The following is a 21,688-nucleotide window of genomic DNA, read 5'->3' on the forward strand; positions in this document are numbered from 1 at the left end:
ATGCATTAGCAGCATTGCTGTGGGAAAATATTGTCCTTGAGACACCTAAAATTCACATTTCCAGTTTGCCTGGGCACATTTAGAGAGAAACACTTTTCCTCAACCACACACTGAGTACCAGACATTCTGCTGGGGCTCCTGTGAGGAAACCATCTGTGCTCAGCAGCCAGAGCTGTGTCTGCTCCCTGTTCCTCGAAGGACCAGGGGTCCCTTGAACACCTACCAAAGCACCTGCCATCTGAAATGAGGACCTTGTGTGGCCTGGAGAACACTCAGATGTCTTGTCAGCCCTAAATATAAAGAGATCTTTTATCAGACAGGAGAGGGAAGAAGCCACCTTCCCGAATGCTGAGGTTTCACCTCTCTGGGATCCAGGATGAGTCAGCCAGGCACTGCTGAGTTCCACAGACCTGTTCAGGTTAATAAAATCACTGCCAGAGCCCAGGCAGCTCAGAGGATGCTGTGTGGCTTCCACATTGACGTCACTGCTTCTCATTTACCCTTGGGTGAGAGTGACCGAAATCCATTACTACCTGGCAGCCACTGGGTAAAGCCTTGCAAAATAAATCAGCGTTCTGCACAGCAAACAGGTGTCTGCAGCACAAAAGGAGCCATTCAGATCAGCAGGGCACCAAGGAATTTTTCATCAGGGGAGTGAAGACGTGAATGGGTCATTAGAATGAGGGCAATTCACAGGCAGAGAGTGATAACAGGGAAAAGCAGGGGGAGATTTCACTGTAGAGACAGTGGAGAAGTGGTTGGGGTCGGGGGGGGGCAGAGAAGAAGCCACCACGGAGACAAGGAGGAGTTAAGTGAGAAATTCGGGTTTATTATAGGAAAACAGGGACACTGAACAAAACTGGAAAATACATTTAGAAGTGTGAAAGAGGAGATAACCTTTCCCAGTGGAAGTGACTTTTGGCACTGTGAATCCCAGTGGTCAGGAGTGCTGTGGGGCTGGAGGAAGGCACGGGCACCTGCATCAGGAGGGAAAGGCTCAGGTAAATTCAGGAGAACACAGTCCCTGGTATTCCTGCCTCCATGGAGGGTACAGAGACTTCCAGGCAGGACCCAGGCATCGGCTCATGAATTCAGAGACAAGAATTCTCCTCTGGGATATTTTAAAATACGGATATCTTGCATCTTTGACTGCATCACTTGATCCTGTCCATTTTCAGAGCCAGGCCACCACAGGGAATGGAGCTGGTCTGGCACCTCCATGGTCCTTTCATTGTAGTTTATTCAGGGCAGGCTTAAATATACAGGTCAGGGCAATGTAGGGGTTACAATATTGTGTTAACATTTGGTCTGGGGATGAAGAACATCTTTTTACAGACATTCAGAGTGCATTTAGAATGAGCTTTTGATGCTCCTCAGTCTGCCACATTTTGCCAGCCCTAAAAATATGCTTTGAAAGAGAAAATAAAACCTCTACAGGCTTTTCTCCACAGCTACTAAAAGATCAGGCTGTAGGTACACTCCTATATCACCTGCAAAAATGCAGATGTTCTCATCTCTAGCACACATAAAAGCCATAAATCTGGGTAGTTGTAATGTCTTGTTCGTTCATATAAAGAGATACAAATTGTGGATGGCAGTGCCTGGTAAGGAGAAATCTTTCACTTCCCAGGCAGATCATTGTTAACATTAAATGCTATTGAACTACCATTACAAGGGTTAGGTTGAATGTCTATTTTCTTGTCTCTATCTTTTTTGCCAACAAAAGGCCCCCTGGAAAGCAGCAGGATATTATATAGAACTTGGATTTCCTTAAACATCCTTCCCTTTTCAGTAGTAATAATAATAATAATAATAATAATAATAATAATAATAATAATAATAATAATAATAATAATAATAATAATAATAATAGTAATAATAATAATAATAATAATAAAGCTTCCAGTCATCAGAAGCCTGAGTTCCTTTAAATTAAAAATTCTCTAGCAGGGACACTGCTGTGTTCAGTCTGGGCTTTGCTAAGAAGACAAACCTGCTGTGCCAGGTGCTGGGGCACAAGTAGCTGGGCATGGGCTCCTCTGGCACCAGGAGATGGTGCACATCCCCTCTCCCCTGGCATCGGGGAGGGGTTCATCTCTGATGTCATTCCAGCCTTTTGGATCTTTGTTGGATGTTTTTTGCCTCCTACCTGTTGCCTGGTCTGATGTGTTTTCTCTTAGATCTTGGGAAGAAAGGTCTCCTTTCTGCATACAGATCCAGTGCTCAGAACAACAGAATGCTCAAGCTTTACTGGAGTCTTTCAATGCTAACAGAATAAAAGTATACAATTTATTTATCAAAGTCTCCTTTCAAGGAGAAGATGGATGAAATAGGTTTTAACCTACTTGTGATGCTCAGGAAAAGCAAACACTTTGATTCTCTCCTTCCCAGACAAACAGCATTGCATTAGTTGTTTCTGATTTTATTAGCTATAAACCACTCTCTATTTTTATTTTCACATGCCATTGACTTTGTTTGGTACAGACACAGCTGAACAAGGCTGGTTTTTCAAGTGCAAATCATGTTAATAGATGCCCAGTTCTTTCCACTCCACACACAGGAACACCGCTGTAAGAAAGACGACCGATGCCAAAAAAATATATTTTCCTGTTTCATTTCCTAAATCACCTCTGAGGCCACATTATCTCTTCTGAATTCCCAGATGTGGAATGGTGATGGTTGCTTTAGTACTTCTGGCATGGTCTCTTCACATAAGGAGAATTTATTTGCATGGAGAAGTGAAACAATACGAGCAGACAATGAAATCTCAAGTGGTAAAGTGTGTGAAATTCTCCATTTACTATTACTTTTTATGATGCTGTTTCCAGCTTTTCTTCACTGCTTGCAACTACAACTGATGGATCTGGAGCACAGAGTGCCTCTTATCACTGCTCTTCATCAGCAAGTGTGAGCAGCAGCAAGCAGTCAAATCGTTGCTGTATCCAAACAGCATCTCTGCATCCAGGGATGGAGCTGCAGGGAGAGCTCACTCGTTGGGAACTTGATCTGTCTAATTATGTGACTGTTGACTGGGCAACAGGCTGCACATCCAGTTGTCCCCAGTAAAAATAATTTGTCTTAAAATTTCATCTGAGTTAAAATACATCAGCTTTTTATCTCGTTACCTGTTTTGTTCCCTGTCACGGCATTTTTGAACTGGTATCAAGAGTTATTAGAAGAAAGCTCTTTTCTGTCATTAAAATACCGTGTTCAGAAAGATCTCCAGAGTCCTTAAATGCTGATGAGGGTATGAGTGGCACTCCCTGAGCAGAATTACAAGGAAGTGTTCTCACTGGAGACAGTATTCAGAGGTGGATGCTGGCAGGAGTTCAAGTGTCCACACTTGTTCTTATGGCCATGACTTCCCTGACATCTCCTGCCCATGCAGGGAGTGGTGGAGGGTCCTTTCCTTGCAAGCTCCACTGAACTCTGGTAAGAGAGCAGCTCTGGGACTGAGGAATGAGTTGTCCGTTCAGACAGAGAGAAATTAAAGAGAGAGAGCATCCTTTGGTGGTATTTGCTCTTCATTTCCTTGGCTGATCTGTAGAGGTTCCCAACAAAGCAATAGCATATAGGGTTGAGGCTGGAATTGGTGAGGCCAAGCCACTGGGCAAAAGGTCTGAGCTGCAGGATCCAAGGAGAAGGAGTCACATCCTGCAAAGATTTGGGAATGTTGAAATCAATCCAGATATCCATCAGGTAGACAGGCAGCCAAGAGACGGCGAACAGCAGGACCAGGGCCACCACCATCTGTGCCACTTTCCTGCGGATCTTCAGCCGGGAGGCCGGCAGGGACCGGTTCAGGGCAGAGCTCTCCTTCAGCTGGCTGCTGCGGCTCCACAGCCGGCGCACCGTGAGGAAGCAGATGACCATGTTGAACAGGACGGGCAGGCAGTACAGGGCACAGAAGAGCAGGAAATTGTAGGCTTGCTTGAGCCTCTCCTGAGGCCAAATCTCCCTGCAGATGGAAAACACCAGGGGCAAGCCCTCCACCACCCCGATCTCATCCCGTTTGTTCATGAAGATGAGAGGCATGCATATCCCTGAGGACAACAACCACACCAGCAGGATGGTGCTAAGGATCCTCTTCTGGGTGAAGAAAGAGCGGGCGTTGAGCGGGTTGTGCACGCTGTAGTACCGGTTCACGCTGATGACCGTCAGGCTGAGGACGCTGGCGGAGACAGAAACAGCCTGGATGAAGGGCACTGCCCGGCAGAGGAAGTCCCCGTACACCCAGGCTTTGTAGATGAGGTTGCCCACGGTGATGGGCATGCAGATGCACACCACCATGAGGTCACACACCGCCAGGTTGATGAGGAGGCTGCGGGTGGCGCTCAGGCTGGACACCCGACTCCGGCGCTTGCGGGTCAGCACCCTGATGGACATGATGTTGCCCACGAAGCCCACCACGAAGGACACCAAGTACATCACTGTGAGGCTGATGGTGACAGGCTCCTTTGCAAAGAGGAAGAGCATCTTCTCCAGCTCTTCCCACCCCAACTCCTGGCTGCCATTCCAGAGCCCACCTTGGGTCTGGTTCTCCTCCTGCCAGAGCTGCAGAGGGTCAGGGGGAGCCCCGGGTTCTGGGGGGGACGAATCCATGGCTGAGTCCCCCCCAGACAACCTGGGCTAACGGGGCAGAGCCTTCTGCGCTGCTTCCAGTGCTCCAGGCATGGCTGGGATCAGCCCTGCAAGAGAGGATGAGGAGAAGGGGGGTCAGCGGGGGATCGGGGCAGCGATCGCCCTTCACGGGGAGCTGCCGGGCCAGCAGTGCCTTATCCTCAACTTAGTTGAGAAGCGCAGGGCGGCCGGGCTGGGCAGCGTGGCACCGGCACCGGCACCGACACCGGCATCAGCACCGGCACCGGCACCGACACCGGCATCAGCACCGGCACCGGCACCGGCCCCGGCATCAGCACCGACACCGGCACCGACACCGACACCGACACCGACACCGACACCGACACCGGCACCGACACCGGCACCGACACCGACACCGACACCGGCACCGACACCGACACCGACACCGACACCGACACCGGCACCGGCACCGGCACCGGCACCGGTCCGGCAGCAGCGGCGGGACCGGCGGGAGCCCCTGCCCGGCCGCGGAGAGACGGCGCCTCTCTGGGAGGACCGGGAAGGAGCCCCGGTTTCCCCGCAGCCCGAAGAGCAGCCCCGGCCTCGGTCCGCAGCCGCTGCCCCGCTCCCTCTGTCCCTCACTCCCTCCTTCCCCAGAAAGTTGCGTGTCCCGCGGCCGCGCTGCCGGACCTCTGCCCCGGGCTGCCCCCGGTCCCCCCGGTCCCCCCGGTCCCCCCGGTCCCCCCGGTCCCCCCGGTCCCCCCGGTCCCCCCCGGTCCCCCCGGTCCCCCCGGTCCCCCCGGTCCCCCCCGGTCCCCCCCGGTTCCCCGTCTCTCCCGCAGCACTCACCGGGCGGAGGGCGGGCAGCGCCGGCTGGGCTCCTCCCGCCGGCAGCTCTGCCGTGGATGTGTGCGTGTGTCCGTGTGTCCCCGTGTCCGTGTGTCCGTGTGTCCCCGTGTCCGTGTGTCCCGATGTCCGTGTGTCCCCGTGTCCGTGTGTCCGTGCGGCGGCAGCGCCCGACCCGCTGCCACACGCGCGTGCTCGCACCCACGCACCCACCGCACCGCCAGCCCCGCTCACAGCCCGCGGCGCGCACACGCTGTACACCCCGCACACCCCTGCACACCCCTGCACACCCCTGCACACCCCGCACACCCCTGCACACCCCTGCACACCCCTGCACACCCCTGCACACCCCTGCACACACCTGTACACACCTGCACACCCCTGCACACCCCTGCACACACCCCGCACACCCCTGCACTCACCCCTGCACACACCCCTGCACTCACCCCTGCACACACCCCTGCACTCACCCCGCACACCCCTGCACACCCCTGCACACCCCTGCACACACCCCTGCACTCACCCCTGCACACCCCTGCACACCCCTGCACACACCCCTGCACTCACCCCGCACACCCCTGCACACCCCTGCACACCCCTGCACACACCCCTGCACTCACCCCTGCACACCCCTGCACACCCCTGCACACCCCTGCACACACCTGTACACCCCGCACACCCCTGCACTCACCCCGCACACCCCTGCACACCCCTGCACACACCTGCACACCCCTGCACACACCCCGCACACCCCTGCACTCACCCCTGCACACACCCCTGCACTCACCCCTGCACACACCCCTGCACTCACCCCGCACACCCCTGCACACCCCTGCACACTCCTGCACACACCCCTGCACACCCCTGCACACCCCTGCATACAGCCCCGCACACCCCTGCACACCCCGCACACCTCACACACAGCCCGCACACACCCCGCACACACCCCGCACACACCCCGCACACACCCCGCACACCCCTGCACTCACCCCGCACACCCCTGCACTCACCCCTGCACACCCCTGCACACAGCACAGCCCGCACACAGCCCCGCACACGCACAAAGCCACACGCACAGATTCCTGTTCTGCGACCCCCGTGCACGCACACTCCGACCCCGACAGACCCTACACGCGTCCCTGAGCTCTTCTGCAGACCCTACAGGCTGTGCACGCTCCCTTTGCACACGCTCGGCTGCACACACCTTCCTGCAGGTGTCCTGCACACCCACAGCACCCACCCACAGCACCCACCCCCGCACCTCTGCGTGTCCCCGCACCCCCAGAGCCCTCACACGCAGGTGCGGCTCAGCCCCCGCAGCCCTTTGGCACCCCAAGAACACACACACACACCCCAACACACACACACCCCAACACGCACACCCCAACACGCACACCCCAACACACACCCCAACACACACACACACCCCAACACACACACACCCCAACACACACACAGCCCAACACACACACACCCCAACACATGCACACCCCAACACGCACACCCCAACACACCCCCCAACACACCCCCCAACACACAGCCCAACACACAGCCCAACACACGCACACCCCAACACGGACACCCCAACATGCACACCCCAACACACACACCCCCCAACACACACACCCCCCAACACATGCACACCCCAACACACACACCCCAACACACCCCCCAACACACACCCCAACACACACACACCCCAACACACACCCCAACACACACACACCCCAACACACAGCCCAACACATGCACACCCCAACACATGCACACCCCAACACACACACCCCCCAACACACGAACACCCCAACACACACACCCCAGCATGCACACCCCAACACGCACACCCCAACACACACACACCCCAACACACACACACCCCAACACACAGCCCAACACACACACCCCCCAACACGCACACCCCAACACGGACACCCCACTCTGCCCCCGCTCTCCGCCGGCAGCGCTGCCCGGGCCCGGCCCGGGACAGGCTAAGCCGAACCGAACCGAACCGAACCGAGCCGTGCCAGCCGCCCCTCCCGCCTGGAGCCAGGAGCCCGGCCCTGCCGTGGTGCTGAAGGGACAGCTCCGGCCGGGCCGGGCACGGACCAGGCAGGGCCCGGGCGGGGCTGGTACAGTCGTGGATTATTCCTGATAATCGCCTGCTCCTCCTCTCCTGGGGTCCCCGGGTGCAGCTGGAGCAGAGCGGGGAGCAGCCCGGGAGCTTCACTTCTATTCTAACATCCCCCACCATCCTGAGTTTCCGGCGGATCCCGGCCCACCAAGGGTTAACGACACCACAGGTGTGATGGGAACTCGCCCGGTCGAGGAGCGCTAAAGAAACCAAACTTCTGGTATTTTCTATTAAATTGAAGGAATGGGGAAAAGGAGCGTTTATTGGAAAAGTCTCTTGAAAAGTTGGAGTGCTTGTTTGAGGACTAAGGTTGGTTTGTAAAATGGAACTTTTGACTGGAGGTGCTCAGAGGATATCACAGGAGAAAATGTTTGATGAGAGGAATTCATACCTCTGCCTGAAATGTTGAGTTTTTATTTTCTTTCTTTACGTCCTCTGAGGGAGAGCAAAGTAACAAATACAGCCCAGTGGAGGCTGTTTGCCACTGAATGGTGAATACCCTTGATTTCACTGGGAAATTCCCCATCCTTTTTATTCTATGCATGTGAAAGAATAAAGTAAACATTTTTGGTCAGCCTTACGTGAAATGAAAGGAAGATCAGTGGTGGAGCTACACTGGGGAGGTGGCAGGCGGATGTGATCAGCCTGCAAACCTCTCCTGCGTGAGAATGCATTTGCTCTAAGTGTGTAACTGCTCATTCTCCTACAGTCCTGCGTATGCGTATTTCAGAGACAAACAACTTCCACAAAGTAATTGCAGAGTGTTGCCCAGAGCACAAGGTACACATTATTCCACACAGTGAAATGCATGGATACTCCCATGGATACATAAAATCTGCTGCAGTTTCACAGCTGCTCCATAAGCAAATATAGATCTGTTGCAATGAGGCAGCTACAGAGAGCAGCCTCGGAGCTGGCAACTGGAAATCTCCATGTGCCCGAGCCCCTGCCAGCCTCCCTACAGCAGATCTGCCGTTACACATGGAAAACACAGGATGGAGGTGTCTAAGTCAACATTTTTAGTAGGGTTTTAACAGAACACAGAGAGAGCAGAAATGTGCCAGGGCTTGTTTTGTTCAGGTAGTTGCCATCCAAGTGATCAAGCTAATAAATACATTTAACTCCTCTTTGTCTCCTCGGTGTACTTTATTTGTAACTCGCATGATTTACTGCTGAGGAACCTTTAGGACTTCAAGACTAAATTACTAAGTTAATCAATGGTTCGATATAATTAGAATGAATCTGCTTTTGCATCCATTGGCACAACTGCCCAGTCATCTCTAGCAGCAAATGACAAATCCATACACTGTGTGCAGCTGACAGAGAGCACAGGGCATTGATTATAATGAGTTCATTGATTCTAACAAGTTCAAAGTCACCAGATAACTCAAGATGGGGAATCTCCAACTGAAAGAAACGCCGTACCCTTTTCATGTTGGTTTGCCTCTTACGGAACAGCTTTGAAGTGGAAACTAAATGAAGTCCACTGGAGACAAGAGCCATCCTTCAGCAGCAAGGGCAATGGGCTGGGCTGTGATCATACAGCAAAGCACATCAGAAATAACCCACTGGTCTCACTGGAGTTACAGCTGTGAACAACTGACCTGAGAGCAGTGAGTCAGCCACTTTGGGGCTTTGCCAGAATCTCAAAAAACCTCACATTTCCCATGCCAGCTACATGTGCCCAAACCTGCCCTGCCCACTGCGCATCAGAGTCCCAGGCCAGGGTAAATTTAGCTTTGCTGCCTCAGCACAACCTCCCTGCTCCCACTGCAGCAGGAGCTGGGTATCACACAGAGCCGCAGAGATGCTCTGCCTGTCCCAGCAATGGGTGTAAATTCAGGAAACCCTGAGGATTTTCCAGCTTGTGCTGGACCTTGAGAGTGTGAAGCCAGAGCAAATCCTCTGGTTGTGCATCGACTTGCAGTAGCTCATGTGGTCTCCCTACTCTAACTTTTCCCCCTGGAAATCCCTGCCAGGACTTGGAGGACACAGAGCCCTGTGTGGTTCCCAGTGCATCTGCATCCCTGACTTCTGTGTGATGCCTGGCACCCAACCAAAGGGCTCTTGGCTCTCTTGGCTTTCTCCCAGCGCACATCCTGGCATGCCTGATGTGTCTCAGCTGGCACGATTTGAGGTGAAGGCCTGTGGTGAGAATATAGCTGCTCTCTCCTCTGTGCTTGCCCAGCACGTAGGTGGGATGGTGTTTGCCCACTTCACAGAGGTGAAACAAAATTAGGGCTTGTCTCAGTCAAGCAGGGCTGGATTGATGCTACCAGGACCGATTGGCAATGGTGCTGCTTGTGTTAGGTGAGCCAGGAGCTCATTCCAGGCTGTTGGGGGTGAACACTGGCGCTGGTGAAATTGTTTCCCCCTTGATTTTGCCGGGAGGTGCTGTTTAGACTGCCCTTGGAAGGCACTGGCTAAAACCCACTTTCATCACCACTTACCCCTTCTGCCTCTCACACTTTTTGATCGATGGCATGGACACAGGAGGAGCTCGGGGTAAGGGAGACTCCCCCAGCCTCACATCTGTCCCAGTGCTGTGCACACTCTGTCTTGGGAAGCTGTGTGTGAGCATTTCTAACCACCACTAATACTGAAACCTGCCTCTCTTGCCATCGGGAGAGAGTAACAACATCACCGTTAACTCATATTGCATTAAAAAAAAAATAAATCTACTTTTCTCTGGGACTTTTTCTTATAAATCCCCTAACCCAGCAACAAAACTCTCCAAATCCTCTGTGCCACCGGCCCGGGGATCTCGGAGCTGGCTTTGCCGCTCCCTCTGCTGGTGACTGCTCCTTCCCCGTGCCAGAGCTTCTCTGGCACCGCGGTTTTGGGGCTGACACGAGCTATTTCTGGCCCCGTGGTCCAGGTCCTCATCCCAGTTCCCGTGTGACATTCACAGATGTCAGCGCTTTGATGCTGCTGTGAATCCAGGAGGAGATAAGAGGCCGGAGCTGCTCACAATCAAAGGCAATACAAAGGAGATGCCAAGTGCACTTCAGATTCTTGGAAAATAAAATACCAAAGGAAATAAAAAACATCTGGGAATTGATGTTTGTTGTTTGTAATTACTTCCATGAGAGCGAAAATCTTCGTTCTCCCACTAGTCTTCTCTCAATCAAAAAATGAAACATTTAAACTATCTCCAGTGTCCTTTGGAGGATTTTATAGGGAGAATGTACATTTTTATGTCTGAGAATATTCACTGGTCTGTTTTCATAAACAGATATGTGCCAAATTCCATATCTTCTGTCCTCTTTATTGGACGCCTTTTAGATTGAGTGCTCCGGAAATGTAGTGGCTGAAAGAAAAAGATAATTTTGCACAGAAGAATTTGTCTAATACAATGTTCACCAGCTCAAGAACAATAAAACACCATTTTGGCATTGGAGTGATTGAAAATTCTGTCTTTCTAACGTCTCTGCTTGTGATTTTTGCAGAAGCTCAGGCAAGTAGAAGGCTGGGAATGCAGGGCTAAACACGCTCCTGCAGAGCCCCACCAAATGAACTTGACCCTCTCTCATTAAATGGAGGATCCTGAATGGATGTGTAATGAGTAACAGAGTGAGTGTTTTAAGCATAAATCAGTGCTGTGGATCCCTAAATCACTGCACACATTTACAGAGAGGATTTTGAAGTGATAATGAGCATCAGGTCAAGCCTTTGAGAAATGAAGAGTGCCAGGACTTGGCGGAGGAGGCAGCTGACATGCAAAGCAGCCTCTAACACTGCATTCATTCAGCCCCCCTCTCCCTGGAGATGGGATCTAGGACCTTCTGAAGCAATAACTGGATTTCCTCCATGCCCATGTTTTGTGTGGTGCTCTCACCCTCTTGCTCAGCACAGTCACCACAAACCCTGGGGAGGAATATTTAGAGCTAGACTGAAAGCAAAGCCCAAAACGAGCAGATTTGGTGATTGAGGGAATCTGGTGGTCAGAACAGGATTGTGGGGCTGCATTTCATCCTGTTGTGACTCAAAGCAGTTTGCCACTGATGTTTCCAAGGAGTGGACAGCCAGGTGAAACAGCACTGAGAGCAGGGGCTGTTAAATCCTCCCTCCATCCTTATACCTGCACACTCCACCTTTGAATATCAATACATCTTCCTTGGTGCTCTATACCCAGGTGCAACAGGCTAATAAAGGGCTTTTTAGATGACAAATCTTCCTGGATTTCATCAGCTGATTGCCATCTGGGGATGAAAAAGTCTGACAAAGGCTTTAAATTTGCCACTGTTTTGCCTTTTCCCAGCTGCAGAGGCTTGCAGAGGAAAAATGCAGGGAGGGAGGAAGGAAAGACTCTGCAGAAAAAAAAAAAAAACACTCTCAAGGCCCAGATCTGGTAGTATAAGAGAGGAGATAAAGATTTTAGAGAATACAATAGGAGGGAGTTTGTCTTTCTGAGTGAAATAACTTGCTCTCAGCCTAGGTGATAGCTTGCCAGTAGCTGTCACAAAGCAGATACCTCGGGGATCAGGTTGCAGTAAGAATCAGAACTTGAGCACATTTGCAACAATTATTTGCTTAGTGATGGCTTTGTGATCAGTCAAGAGTCAAGTGTTATGGGTTTAAAAATCAGCTTTCCTATATTTTATACTTGCAGTCAGGAAATTCTTAGGATTTCTGCTCTCTGGATTCAAGTGAGGATCAGCTGGGAAGCAGGGAGAGGTGAGACTAGTTCTGAATGTTCTCCAGTGTTTTGATGGTATAAGATAATCTGTGAATTATTATTTATTTTCAGCAGCCTTTCAGAAGGAATCCCCACAACCAAAGAAAGCCAGGCAGGCAGAGGCTTTGAGGGGCTGTTAAACTCTTGTCAGGATCATTTGCAAACTTTTTTCTCCCTAATGCTTCACCTCTCTCTGCGCAGTGACTCATGTGGAAAGGCTCAATCAATTTACTGGAAGTACAATCACTGTCCTCTCATCACTGACTGCATCTGTCTTTCTGTTTCCAGTGTGTGTTCACAGCTCAGAGGAACTTCAGGAAATGAAAGCTGACAATAGCTGCAGCTCGGCACAAAGGCGGAGGAGGTGACAAGGTGAAATAGCTGCATCTCAGTTTTACTCCCAATTCTGAAACCAGATTTTCATGCCATAGATCACACAGCAGTTTCTAAGCCTTTGGAAAAGGGATGTATCAAGGAAGGGGAAGAAAATGAAGGGTTTGTTGGTGGTTCTTTCATAATTTTGTGGGCTGGAGCATGAAACAAGCCGGAAAAATGCTGATTAGTGTGGGAGAGCAGAGTGATGGTATCTGTGTGCAGGTGGATGGAAACTCCTTGGGCTGGTGAGCTGCTCAGCAGCCCTGGGCCTCACTGGGGACAAGGGGCTGGCTCAGATGTGCAGCTTGGAGGGGTTCATCACAGGGTCTGTTGGCTCATTAAGGCTTGGTGGATGATGAAAAGCCCCAGCCCCACCTACCCATAGGCTCCAGGGTCAGGGTGAGAGCAGCAGGCTGGAAACAAAAACTCCTGCTTCCCTCCTTCCTTTTCTGCTCTCATTTCCTGCAAGTGCCTTGGTTCCCTCACCTGCACAAGGGTGTTATGATAGTTCTTTTTATAGTTTACTTGGATATTTTAAAGTGCTTTTTAAGACCCCAAAACTCTTACAATAATGTGATGGTGCAGAGAAAACATCCAGATCTCTGTAGGTTGTTGTCTTGTGCTCTCCTGAAACCAGAGATTTGGCTACTGATGTTCATATAGCTTGAAGAAATAAAATGATAAATTGCATCTAGCTTTGGCAAGAGGGTCTTGGACAGACTGTGGGACTGGAAGGCCAGCAAATCTGGACATCAGGCTAATTTCTGTCACTCTTTCCTCAGGCAGTATTGATGCACAATAACCCAGCTGCCAAATAAAATGATACCATCAGCTTCCAATTCTTCAACTTCTAGACCAGAGCCTTTCTTACAGAAAATAATCCTTCTCCAGCCTTTCATGTCTGGAGCTGGTACCTGCCACCATAGATACAAAATCAGGGCTGGGAAGTGTGCTTTTCTGTCTGAGCTGGCTCTGGATGGAGATGCTGTGAGTTAAAATGGTTTACAAACTTCTCTTTAATTGCACCGAAAGAAACATCCCTCTGCTTTCCAGCAGAGACTCTTTTCTAGCTGCATTCTGGGGCTGCCTGTAGCCTCAGAAATTCCTCTCCCCCACCAGAACTGAGTTACTTCTCCTTTCCTCTGTTTTTATTTTCCTCACACTCTTCAGAAAAAGGCAGAATATTTGCCCTCCGTGTTCCTCAGTCCTGCCAGCAAACACCTGTGACTCCCCAGCATTTAAGGAGTTTGACAGCCCACAGGGGTTGAAAAAACAACCTCTTAGATAAGGACTCAGAGATCCAATGCAGAAAGTCCCTGCTGATAAGGTCTGCACTTCTAGCAGGTATTTCTGTGCTAGGAAAACAGCCCTTGGGGAATGGGGGAAATTAGAGATGCCATAGACAAGGGGCCAGGGTCACTGAGCTGCACCACACCACAACACAGCTGCTTGGTGTGAGTGAAGAAAATCTCTGCTGCAGCCCAGATGTTGTCCATCAGGAGATGCTCAGGGGGGCATCAAAAAGGGAGGAGAAAGGGAATTTTTAGTTCAATGGTTAACAACTGTCCTCCTCCTGCCTTTCTTCACCAGAGCTGCCTTCTAGAATTGAGAAAGTAGCTAGACCCTCAGCATCAAGTTTGCTAGGTTTGGGTTTTTTTGTAGCAGGGTGGTCATGTTGAAAGAAAAGGTATCAAGTTGCAAAGTGAGTATGGGGCAGATGCAGCCTGTGTGGCTTTCTTCTTTTAGAACTTCCCCAAAATTTTTTGTCACTGGGTTTGCAACAAGTCCTTGCCCTTTTCCCCCACTCCCCACCTTTCCTGCCTGCAGGCAGGGCCCAGGCTGAAATTCAGCTGCTGCTTGCTGAGGCTGGCACGGTGTCAGTGAGCCCCATGTCCCCAGGCTGCTGCTGTGCTGGTGAGATGTGACTGTGGCTGATGAGGGAGCTGTTTGCTCACCAGCCTGTGAGGGAATTGCTGGAGTTTGCTGCTGGGGTGTGTGGTGGTTGCCAGTTCATGCATCAGCAGATGCTCCACAGGAGATCAGTGAAACTGCCAGAGGGGCCCTTGGCCCTTGGAGTTCTGGCACAGCTCAGGCACGAAGGATTATGTGCCTGACTTCCCCCTTGTTGATCTGGGGATGAACCAGAGCATTTCTGAGCTCTGCAGACCCAGTCCAAATGAGGAGAACTGGTGGGAAAGGGAAAACGTGGGAGGCCATCGCTTCTGTCAGTTCTGCCTCCTGAGAGACACCTCTCTTTCCCAGGTTTGTGTAAGTTTCCCTTCCTGGTTTGTGTAAGTCTTACAAGCAGCATCTGCTGCTTTATCTGCAGATCCTGACTGGGACAGTCCCTATCCCACCCCACAGCAGTGCTCTCTCTGGGACATTCCAGCTGGCTCCTCTGCAGAACCTGGCCACAGCTAAAAAATGGAGCTTAATCTTGAGGTTGGGCAGTGAAATTCTGGTGGAATCTTCCAGAGCTGCAACCCCAGCTGCTGCAGCTCCTTCCCCTTCAAAAGACCTCCACTCTTCAAAAATACCCTGGGCTGGAGCTTGTTTCTATCAGTTCTGCCCCCAGTTTCAACCATGAACAGGAAGGCTGGTTGAAATTTGGAAGAATGGATTAATTTGTTCTCTTTGATCCCCTCAGTACCAGCACATGATGCCTCTCTGCAAGTCTGGCATTCCAGGCCTGCTCCAGAGAATTTAATTGACCATTGTAATTGTGAGGCTTAATTTTTTTCTGGAGTTTCTCCTCGAGGGACAGATGAGGGTCACAGACTTGGAGGGCATCTCATTCCCCATAAAACTGTGCAAAACAGCTATAAACAGCCAGCCCTGAAGTTTTGCTTCCAGCAGTAGATTCCCAGACCTCTCTTGCTCTTCCACCCCCTTCACCCTTGGCTGTATTTTGGCTGGAGGAGGCAGCAGATAAAACCCTGAAGGCAGCAGCAGAGCTGGGGATGTGTCAGGAGAGATTGGGCTCTCTTGGTGAGGATGGCAATGGAGTGAGATCAGCTGCTGGCAGGAGCTGGGGGGGATGTGTCCAGGGCATAACCTCTGTCTCTGCCTGATTTTTGTGGCATCTCTTTATTTATTTGTACTTGAAAGGCTTTTTCCCAGTTTGTGGTCCTTTGTGCTCGTTTCTGGGGAACAATGAAATTGTGGGGTGTTTTTGCAGCAGTGGCTATGGATGCAGCTGGTGGCCATATAAGTACAAAATATTACCCTTATAAATCATTTCGTCACTTTTCCTCTGTGAAAAATGATCTGTCTTTATCAGCCCCCAGAAAAGCACAAATAGAAAGGAGAATTTCTTTCAAATGCTGCTCAGCATTATCAGATGGATGTCACAGAGCTCCCAGCAGGCCTGGCTTTGCCTGGGTTTGTGCCTTTTTTGCTGAAGGCATGACCCTGAGAGCAAAGTTTGTTGAAGCCTTGGGTTATACCACGACAACCAGAATTTGAGTCAACTCTCTTGTCCCAGTGGTGATGGATTTATTCTAGGCCAGAGGAAGTTCTCATCATCTCCAACTTTCCTGACTTGCCATCAAGACCACTGCCATTTCCAAAACATGTTTTCTGCTCCTTTTGGAGGCAAAAGGTACCATTTGGCACCGTTTTGTGTTCCAAATGAGCCCTTTGCTACAAGAACAGGATGGTTTCCCATTAGTGTTCTTGATAGTCTGGAAAAACACTGCAAACTCCTTAACAGATTCACGAATGTCAGGTTTATGGCATCATGTGTTATGGTTTTCTACACCCACTTCTTCCTCACAAGTCCTTGAAACTGTAAATAGAAGGAAGTGTTGGGAATGGCCAATTTGAGCACTGAGAAAAGGCTGGAGCAAAGCTGCAACCTTCAGAGATCTCCTCCAAAGGCAAGGATGGATTAGGGCTGACTTCTTCTTAAGTGATTTCTCTTCAACGAAAAGGACTGGCAAGGCAGGATCATCTTTGCCTTTTCCATCAGGAATGTGTTCTCTCTTGTATCTGAGGAACAAAGGAGTGATTAGGGGGCAGCTGTAATTGCATTTTTGGAATAAATTCCTGTTCAGATTTAACACTGTGACATTATGCTGTTTATGATGCGTGTAATTAAAACAAAGTAAAAAAAAACATTTTTTACTCTGCTGTGGCCTGGCCAAGGAGTCAGAGATATGTTGTGCTCCAAGGAAAAGGCTAGAAAAGAGAAGAGGGTGCAAGGGATAACTGGATTGTTTTGAAAGACAACTAAAAAGGGGAAGAAAAGAAAACAATAAAGCAGAGAAAAGCCAGAGGCTATCCATGCATATCCCCAGGCACTCTTCTCATTCCAAGCTTATCAGAATTTCTAGACCCTGGTTTGCTCAGTTCCTTTTGTTTGGAGTCCAGCTGCATTTCTGGTGCATGGGGGAGGAACCATTTGCTTTTTTGTGTCTCCTCAACTCTTGCCCTTCTCTGACACACGACATCACTCTGGGGGTCTGTCTGAGAAGCCTGGAGTTGGCAGGAGTAGAGCTCAGCAAACATCTCCCAGCTGGTGAAAGGAATTCCTGGCAACACCTGGCAAGTTGAATTTTGTCACACTCTTCTGCAAACCAGAGACCTTCACCTTGCATTAGCCCTCAAAACAAAAAGGCAGGATTTTCCCAGAGCCAAAATCACACAAAATAGGAGTGTCCTCCTGCCTGGTGACCAGCCCTTGCTCATGCCAGGTGCCTGGACTGGCAGGGGATGAACGATGAGATTGATCTGCCCAGGGAGGGATGTCTCAGCAGGGATTTCCTTGGTTGATTTTATTGGCAAATCTGGTATAATTCTTCCCCAGTTCTTGGAAAGAAGCATCCCTTTCCACTCCTAACATCCACATTCCCCACGTGCCCAGCTGAGGACTGGTGCTCATTCACACCCTGCTCTTGGGCAAACACAATTTCTAAGGTAACATTCAGGTGTCCACACTACTCAAGGCAGATTTTGATGTGCAGCAAAGATGATCAGACCTACAAAGCCTGTTGTGCACCCTAAGGTGTGGGGGCAGAAGGTCTTTGATGGGCTGGGCTATGGTCAGCAGTGTGGCTGGCTGTGATGGGAATGGCCATCCCTTCCACTATGAGGACACGTGGCTGTCTCCCTGGCTGCTGGTGGCATGTGAAAATGGGGAGGAAATGATCCTTGGCTGAATCAGAAGCTTAAGGGGGAATGGTCTGTGAGAGAGTTCCAAGGCTGGTCTTTATTAAAGACCTCGTTTGGTGATTTCCACTGAAGAAATGTCAATATCATTGAGAATCTGCAGCTTGGTGATGGATGAAAGATTCTTCTGCCGATGCTTGTACTGCAGGACTTTGTTTTCATTGATGAAAATGTGGAAATAGTCCTGGTCAGAGTAGATTTCAACCTGAAAGAGAGACTGTTATGTTCATGGGGACTTGCTGGACCTTGCTTCTGTCATCTCAGGGAGCTGCTGGATCTGTCCACCTACTTAAATTCCTGCCAGAGCCAACACACACACACTGCTCCCTCCCACTCTGGGCAAAAAGAGGGAATAACTGAGTTTTTCTTTTCATGATAACAAAATCTTCTGGTAATGCAAAGCCTAAATTGAAAACAAATGCAGTGTCCAGGGATTATCTGAGCTCTGCATGTCTGTGCCAGAACTGGTTATAAATCACCAGGTTATAACAGAATTGCTAACAGGAGACAAAGCCAGAGAGGGGATGTTGCTGAGTATGGTGCTGGCAGGAAAGGCAATGGGGAGCACCCCAATATTGTCTGGGTTATTCCTGGTACATCTGAGGGGACCTGGGGGGTGATGATAGTAAAAGATTTTAAAATCATAGAAAATTCAGGGAGTTAGAAAAAAAAGTTAGGCTTGGAAAACCCTGGGAAAAGTAAGCCCTGGGAAATGTTAGACCTCATGCTTGCTCATATCATGTGAAACTGCACCTGTGTAATCAGTACATGATAAATAAAATAATTGTTAGATGTGATTAGATATAATTATTGTTTAAAGAATCATGACAAACTATGTTAGGGGTTTGAGGGGGGATCATGAGAAATCCATGCTTGGGTAAAACCAATGCATACAATAAAACAATATAAGTTTAATAATTAATATGTAAGTTATATAATGATAGAGTATAAAAACATGTTCAACTCAAAACCAAGTCTGGTCAGATTTGGGTCTGTGTACCTCTGACACCCAGAGCTCTTTAATAAAGCTCCTTCATAAAATCATTCTGTTGTTGTGTGTTCCTGAATGCTAACAGTGACACAGGGTTACCTGAAAGGGCTCCTTTGCTCTGAAGGGGAAGGTGTTGTGAACCTCTTCCTGCCCCCAGTGGCTGTTGAGGAAGGAGTTGCAGACGATTCTGGAGCTGGAGAAGTGAGGGTTAAAGTGGAGAGCGATTTGATCTCCAGGATCACAGAGCAAATTAATTTCAAACCTAAGACAGTGAGAGAAAAGGGATGGGGAGCTGTGAATGATGTCTCAGGTCCTTGTGAGCCAGGAGAGCTGGGAGCAGAGCATGTCCTTACATGCTTGAACTGGAGCTGGTCTCACCCTTGACCACGATGCTCCATCCAGGACAGATTCCCTCTGGGTGCAGGGCCTCAAACTGCAGACGAGGAGGAGGGCACAGCAAGGTGGCAGAAATTAACTTCCCAACTCAGTCCTTACATTTCTTTCTCACGTTTTCACTGTCATCCTCCTTCTCTCCCTTTCCCACACAGGCACACCCTCTATCCCCGTCTTTTTCTCACTCCTAAATAATATTAGGGACTCTAAACTGATAAGAAATCAAGTCTCTATGACATCCAGTTGATGAGGTGGGATTTGCTGTCCCTGAGGTCTTTTGTAAAGAGCTGAGCGGGATCCAAGAGCAAAAAATTAAAGAAGAATTTGAATGCCTTCATTGTTGTCAGGACACAAAGATATTCTGCTTCTCTCTGCACCTGAGCAATACAAAATCTGAAGCAGAAAACTTCATGTGATGCTTTGAAGCAGAGGAACAGGTGTAAAGTGACATCCAGTCTGAGCTCATCCAGCTTTACACGGCTGATTCTTCCCACCAGTTCCTGCCTGATCCCTGTTCCACGTGCTCTCCCCATCAACACGGTTAAACTCGCATAAAATGAGCTGGAAAATGTTTCTTTTTGAATAATTCATAGTTTTATTAAATAACTCATTTTAATAAGTTCTTGCCATTTCACCCCATTTTTTAATTTTTTTTATTTTTTTCTTCCTTCAGCACTCTAATGATCTTGCATTTCTGAGCATCCCCTCTCACAAACCTATTCCCATTAGGAAAATTTCCCCAGCCTTGGCAGCTCTGTGGCTGTTTGTCCTTTCCTACAGGTCAGGACTTCAACTCCCCTGTTTCTTTCTCTGTCATGAGTTCCTATTTCCAATGCTTTTTTGGGATATGCAGTTTTTGGGCAGCAGATGAGACATTTGGGCAGGAGTTAGCGATGACCAACCTCATACCCTCCTGCCTGGCTGCTTCAGGAGGGCAGCTCTGGGACCCCACATGGCCACAGAAAGGCTGTGACCAGTGTTCAGCCCTGTGAGGCACAGACAGTGAGTTCTGGATTCAAAGAGCAGGTGGTGATGGCAGCACCCAGGTTCCCCTTGCCTTGACCGTGAGTTTGTGATCATTACACCAGCCCCAGCAGGACACACTCTGGAGAGAGCTGCTCCCTCTTTGCTGCTGGATGGAGGGCAGCACACAGCTCTCAGCTAAAGCCCTCCAAGTGACAATTGCTGCCATTAGGGCAGCACCACCCCAGTCCAGCCCTGGTATAACAAAATCTGTCCTGTATCCCTTTACTGAGCACTGTGAAACTCAGCTTTGCAGTACCCTGGACCAGATTGACATAGAGTGGCAGCACTGTAAACAGCACCCCTGTTTTATTCAGGATTTCCACCTGTCTGGCCCTTCTCTTCCTCCTTCCTGTCCCCTCTGCCAGGGCCGTGCTGTCACCCCCAGCCCGGGCAGTGCCACATCTGTCCCCAGCGCTTACCCGCAGTGCCATGGCTCGCCAGCCCCGCAGCCCAGCCTGGCTGCAGCACAGAGGGGTTTTATAGCCAGGCCAGGAGCCCACGTGTGCAGGGATTGGCATCACCAGTGGGCTGAGGTGTCCTGTCAGAGCCGCTGGGCATGGCTGGGATGGATGGGGAGCAGCAAATCCCGCTGAGCCCTGCAGGGTCAGCCCGGTCAGGCGTGTGGGACCAATCCAGCCCCGCCGTCCTGGGCTCTGACACCATGGAGCCCTGGGATCCAGAGGGGTCACATGTGGTTAAGGTGTGAAGGGAAGATGGGAGCTCCCAAAGATGAGGGAGATACCAGGAGTCACATCCACCCCAAGGTCCAGAGCAAAGGGAGGTGGCAGAGGAGAAATGGTGCCTCCAACAGGGACTCGGCTTCACCCTGACCATGGCAGATTGCTTTTCCTCCATGTTATCTTGTTTCTCTCTTTGTGAGTCACAGCCTGGCCTGAAATGAGCTGATGGCAGCTTTGTCACAGTCGCTTTTCCCCCTCGTGGTGCCCCGGGGCGGGTGAGGCTGGGGATGCTGAGCTCAGCATGCCCCAGTCCAGCATTTCCCTTCCCTGCTGGGGACAATGCAGGGATTTGGGAGCAGGGTGAGTGAGGCTTTGTCCAATATTTCCTGACACGGAAATGCACCACGAAATGAGCAGTGTTGAAATGAATTTCAGTGATGAGGTGTTTTTCACACTGGCAGGCAGCATGTGCTGCTGTGAAACTAAGCTAGGGAAGGGAGGGGTGGTTGTGCATCCCCCTCCTTTCCTCAGTGTAAATGTCCTAAAAACGGTAAGCACTGTCCCCATCCCTGTCTGCATGGGAGGCTGTGATGGTCCATGGCTGGTCCTACAGGAATCCATGGCTTTCATGGAAAAAAATCCCCTTAATGTATAGGCCACAGTGCTGGTATTATTTAATATTGTTTTTATCTCTGGCAGATAAGCAGAATGATAACTGCTATTCCATGCTCTGGTGCCCTAGGCAGACAACTAAGAATGCAATTCAGCAGGCACAGAAGCCAACAGCGTCTCTTGGGACTGAAAAGGCTGAGTCCCAG

General features: G+C 50.2%; 2 protein-coding genes across 2 annotated transcripts; both read right to left on the reverse strand.

Moving 5' to 3' along the window:
• Positions 1 to 2,420: 2,420 nt before the first annotated feature.
• On the reverse strand, positions 2,421 to 4,683 carry LOC111936092 (galanin receptor type 1-like). The gene has a single exon (XM_023936816.2). It carries the CDS (start codon positions 4,600 to 4,602, stop codon positions 3,274 to 3,276), a length of 1,329 nt encoding a protein of 442 aa, XP_023792584.1. The 5' UTR covers positions 4,603 to 4,683; the 3' UTR covers positions 2,421 to 3,273.
• A 13,140-nt stretch (positions 4,684 to 17,823) lies between these two features.
• Positions 17,824 to 20,621, reverse strand: GRIFIN (galectin-related inter-fiber protein). Its single transcript, XM_023936361.2, has 4 exons — positions 20,610 to 20,621; positions 19,125 to 19,204; positions 18,871 to 19,033; positions 17,824 to 17,985 (listed from the first exon to the last, which is right to left on the reverse strand). Exons 1-4 carry the CDS (start codon positions 20,619 to 20,621, stop codon positions 17,824 to 17,826), a joined length of 417 nt encoding a protein of 138 aa, XP_023792129.2.
• Positions 20,622 to 21,688: the final 1,067 nt, after the last annotated feature.

This window comes from Cyanistes caeruleus, chromosome 17 (genome assembly GCF_971803275.1).
Source record: "Cyanistes caeruleus chromosome 17, bCyaCae1.hap1.1, whole genome shotgun sequence".
Lineage (NCBI taxonomy): Eukaryota > Metazoa > Chordata > Aves > Passeriformes > Paridae > Cyanistes > Cyanistes caeruleus.

Coding starts and splice junctions, on each gene's coding strand:
- LOC111936092 (XM_023936816.2), bottom strand. CDS start 4,602: ATGGATTCGTCCCCCCCAGAACCCGGGGCTCCCCCTGACCCTCTGCAG.
- GRIFIN (XM_023936361.2), bottom strand. Junction 19,034..19,124: donor ACCAGCTCCAGTTCAAGCAT/GTAAGGACATGC, acceptor TCACTGTCTTAG/GTTTGAAATTAATTTGCTCT. Junction 17,986..18,870: donor GAGCAAAGGAGCCCTTTCAG/GTAACCCTGTGT, acceptor TCTCTCTTTCAG/GTTGAAATCTACTCTGACCA.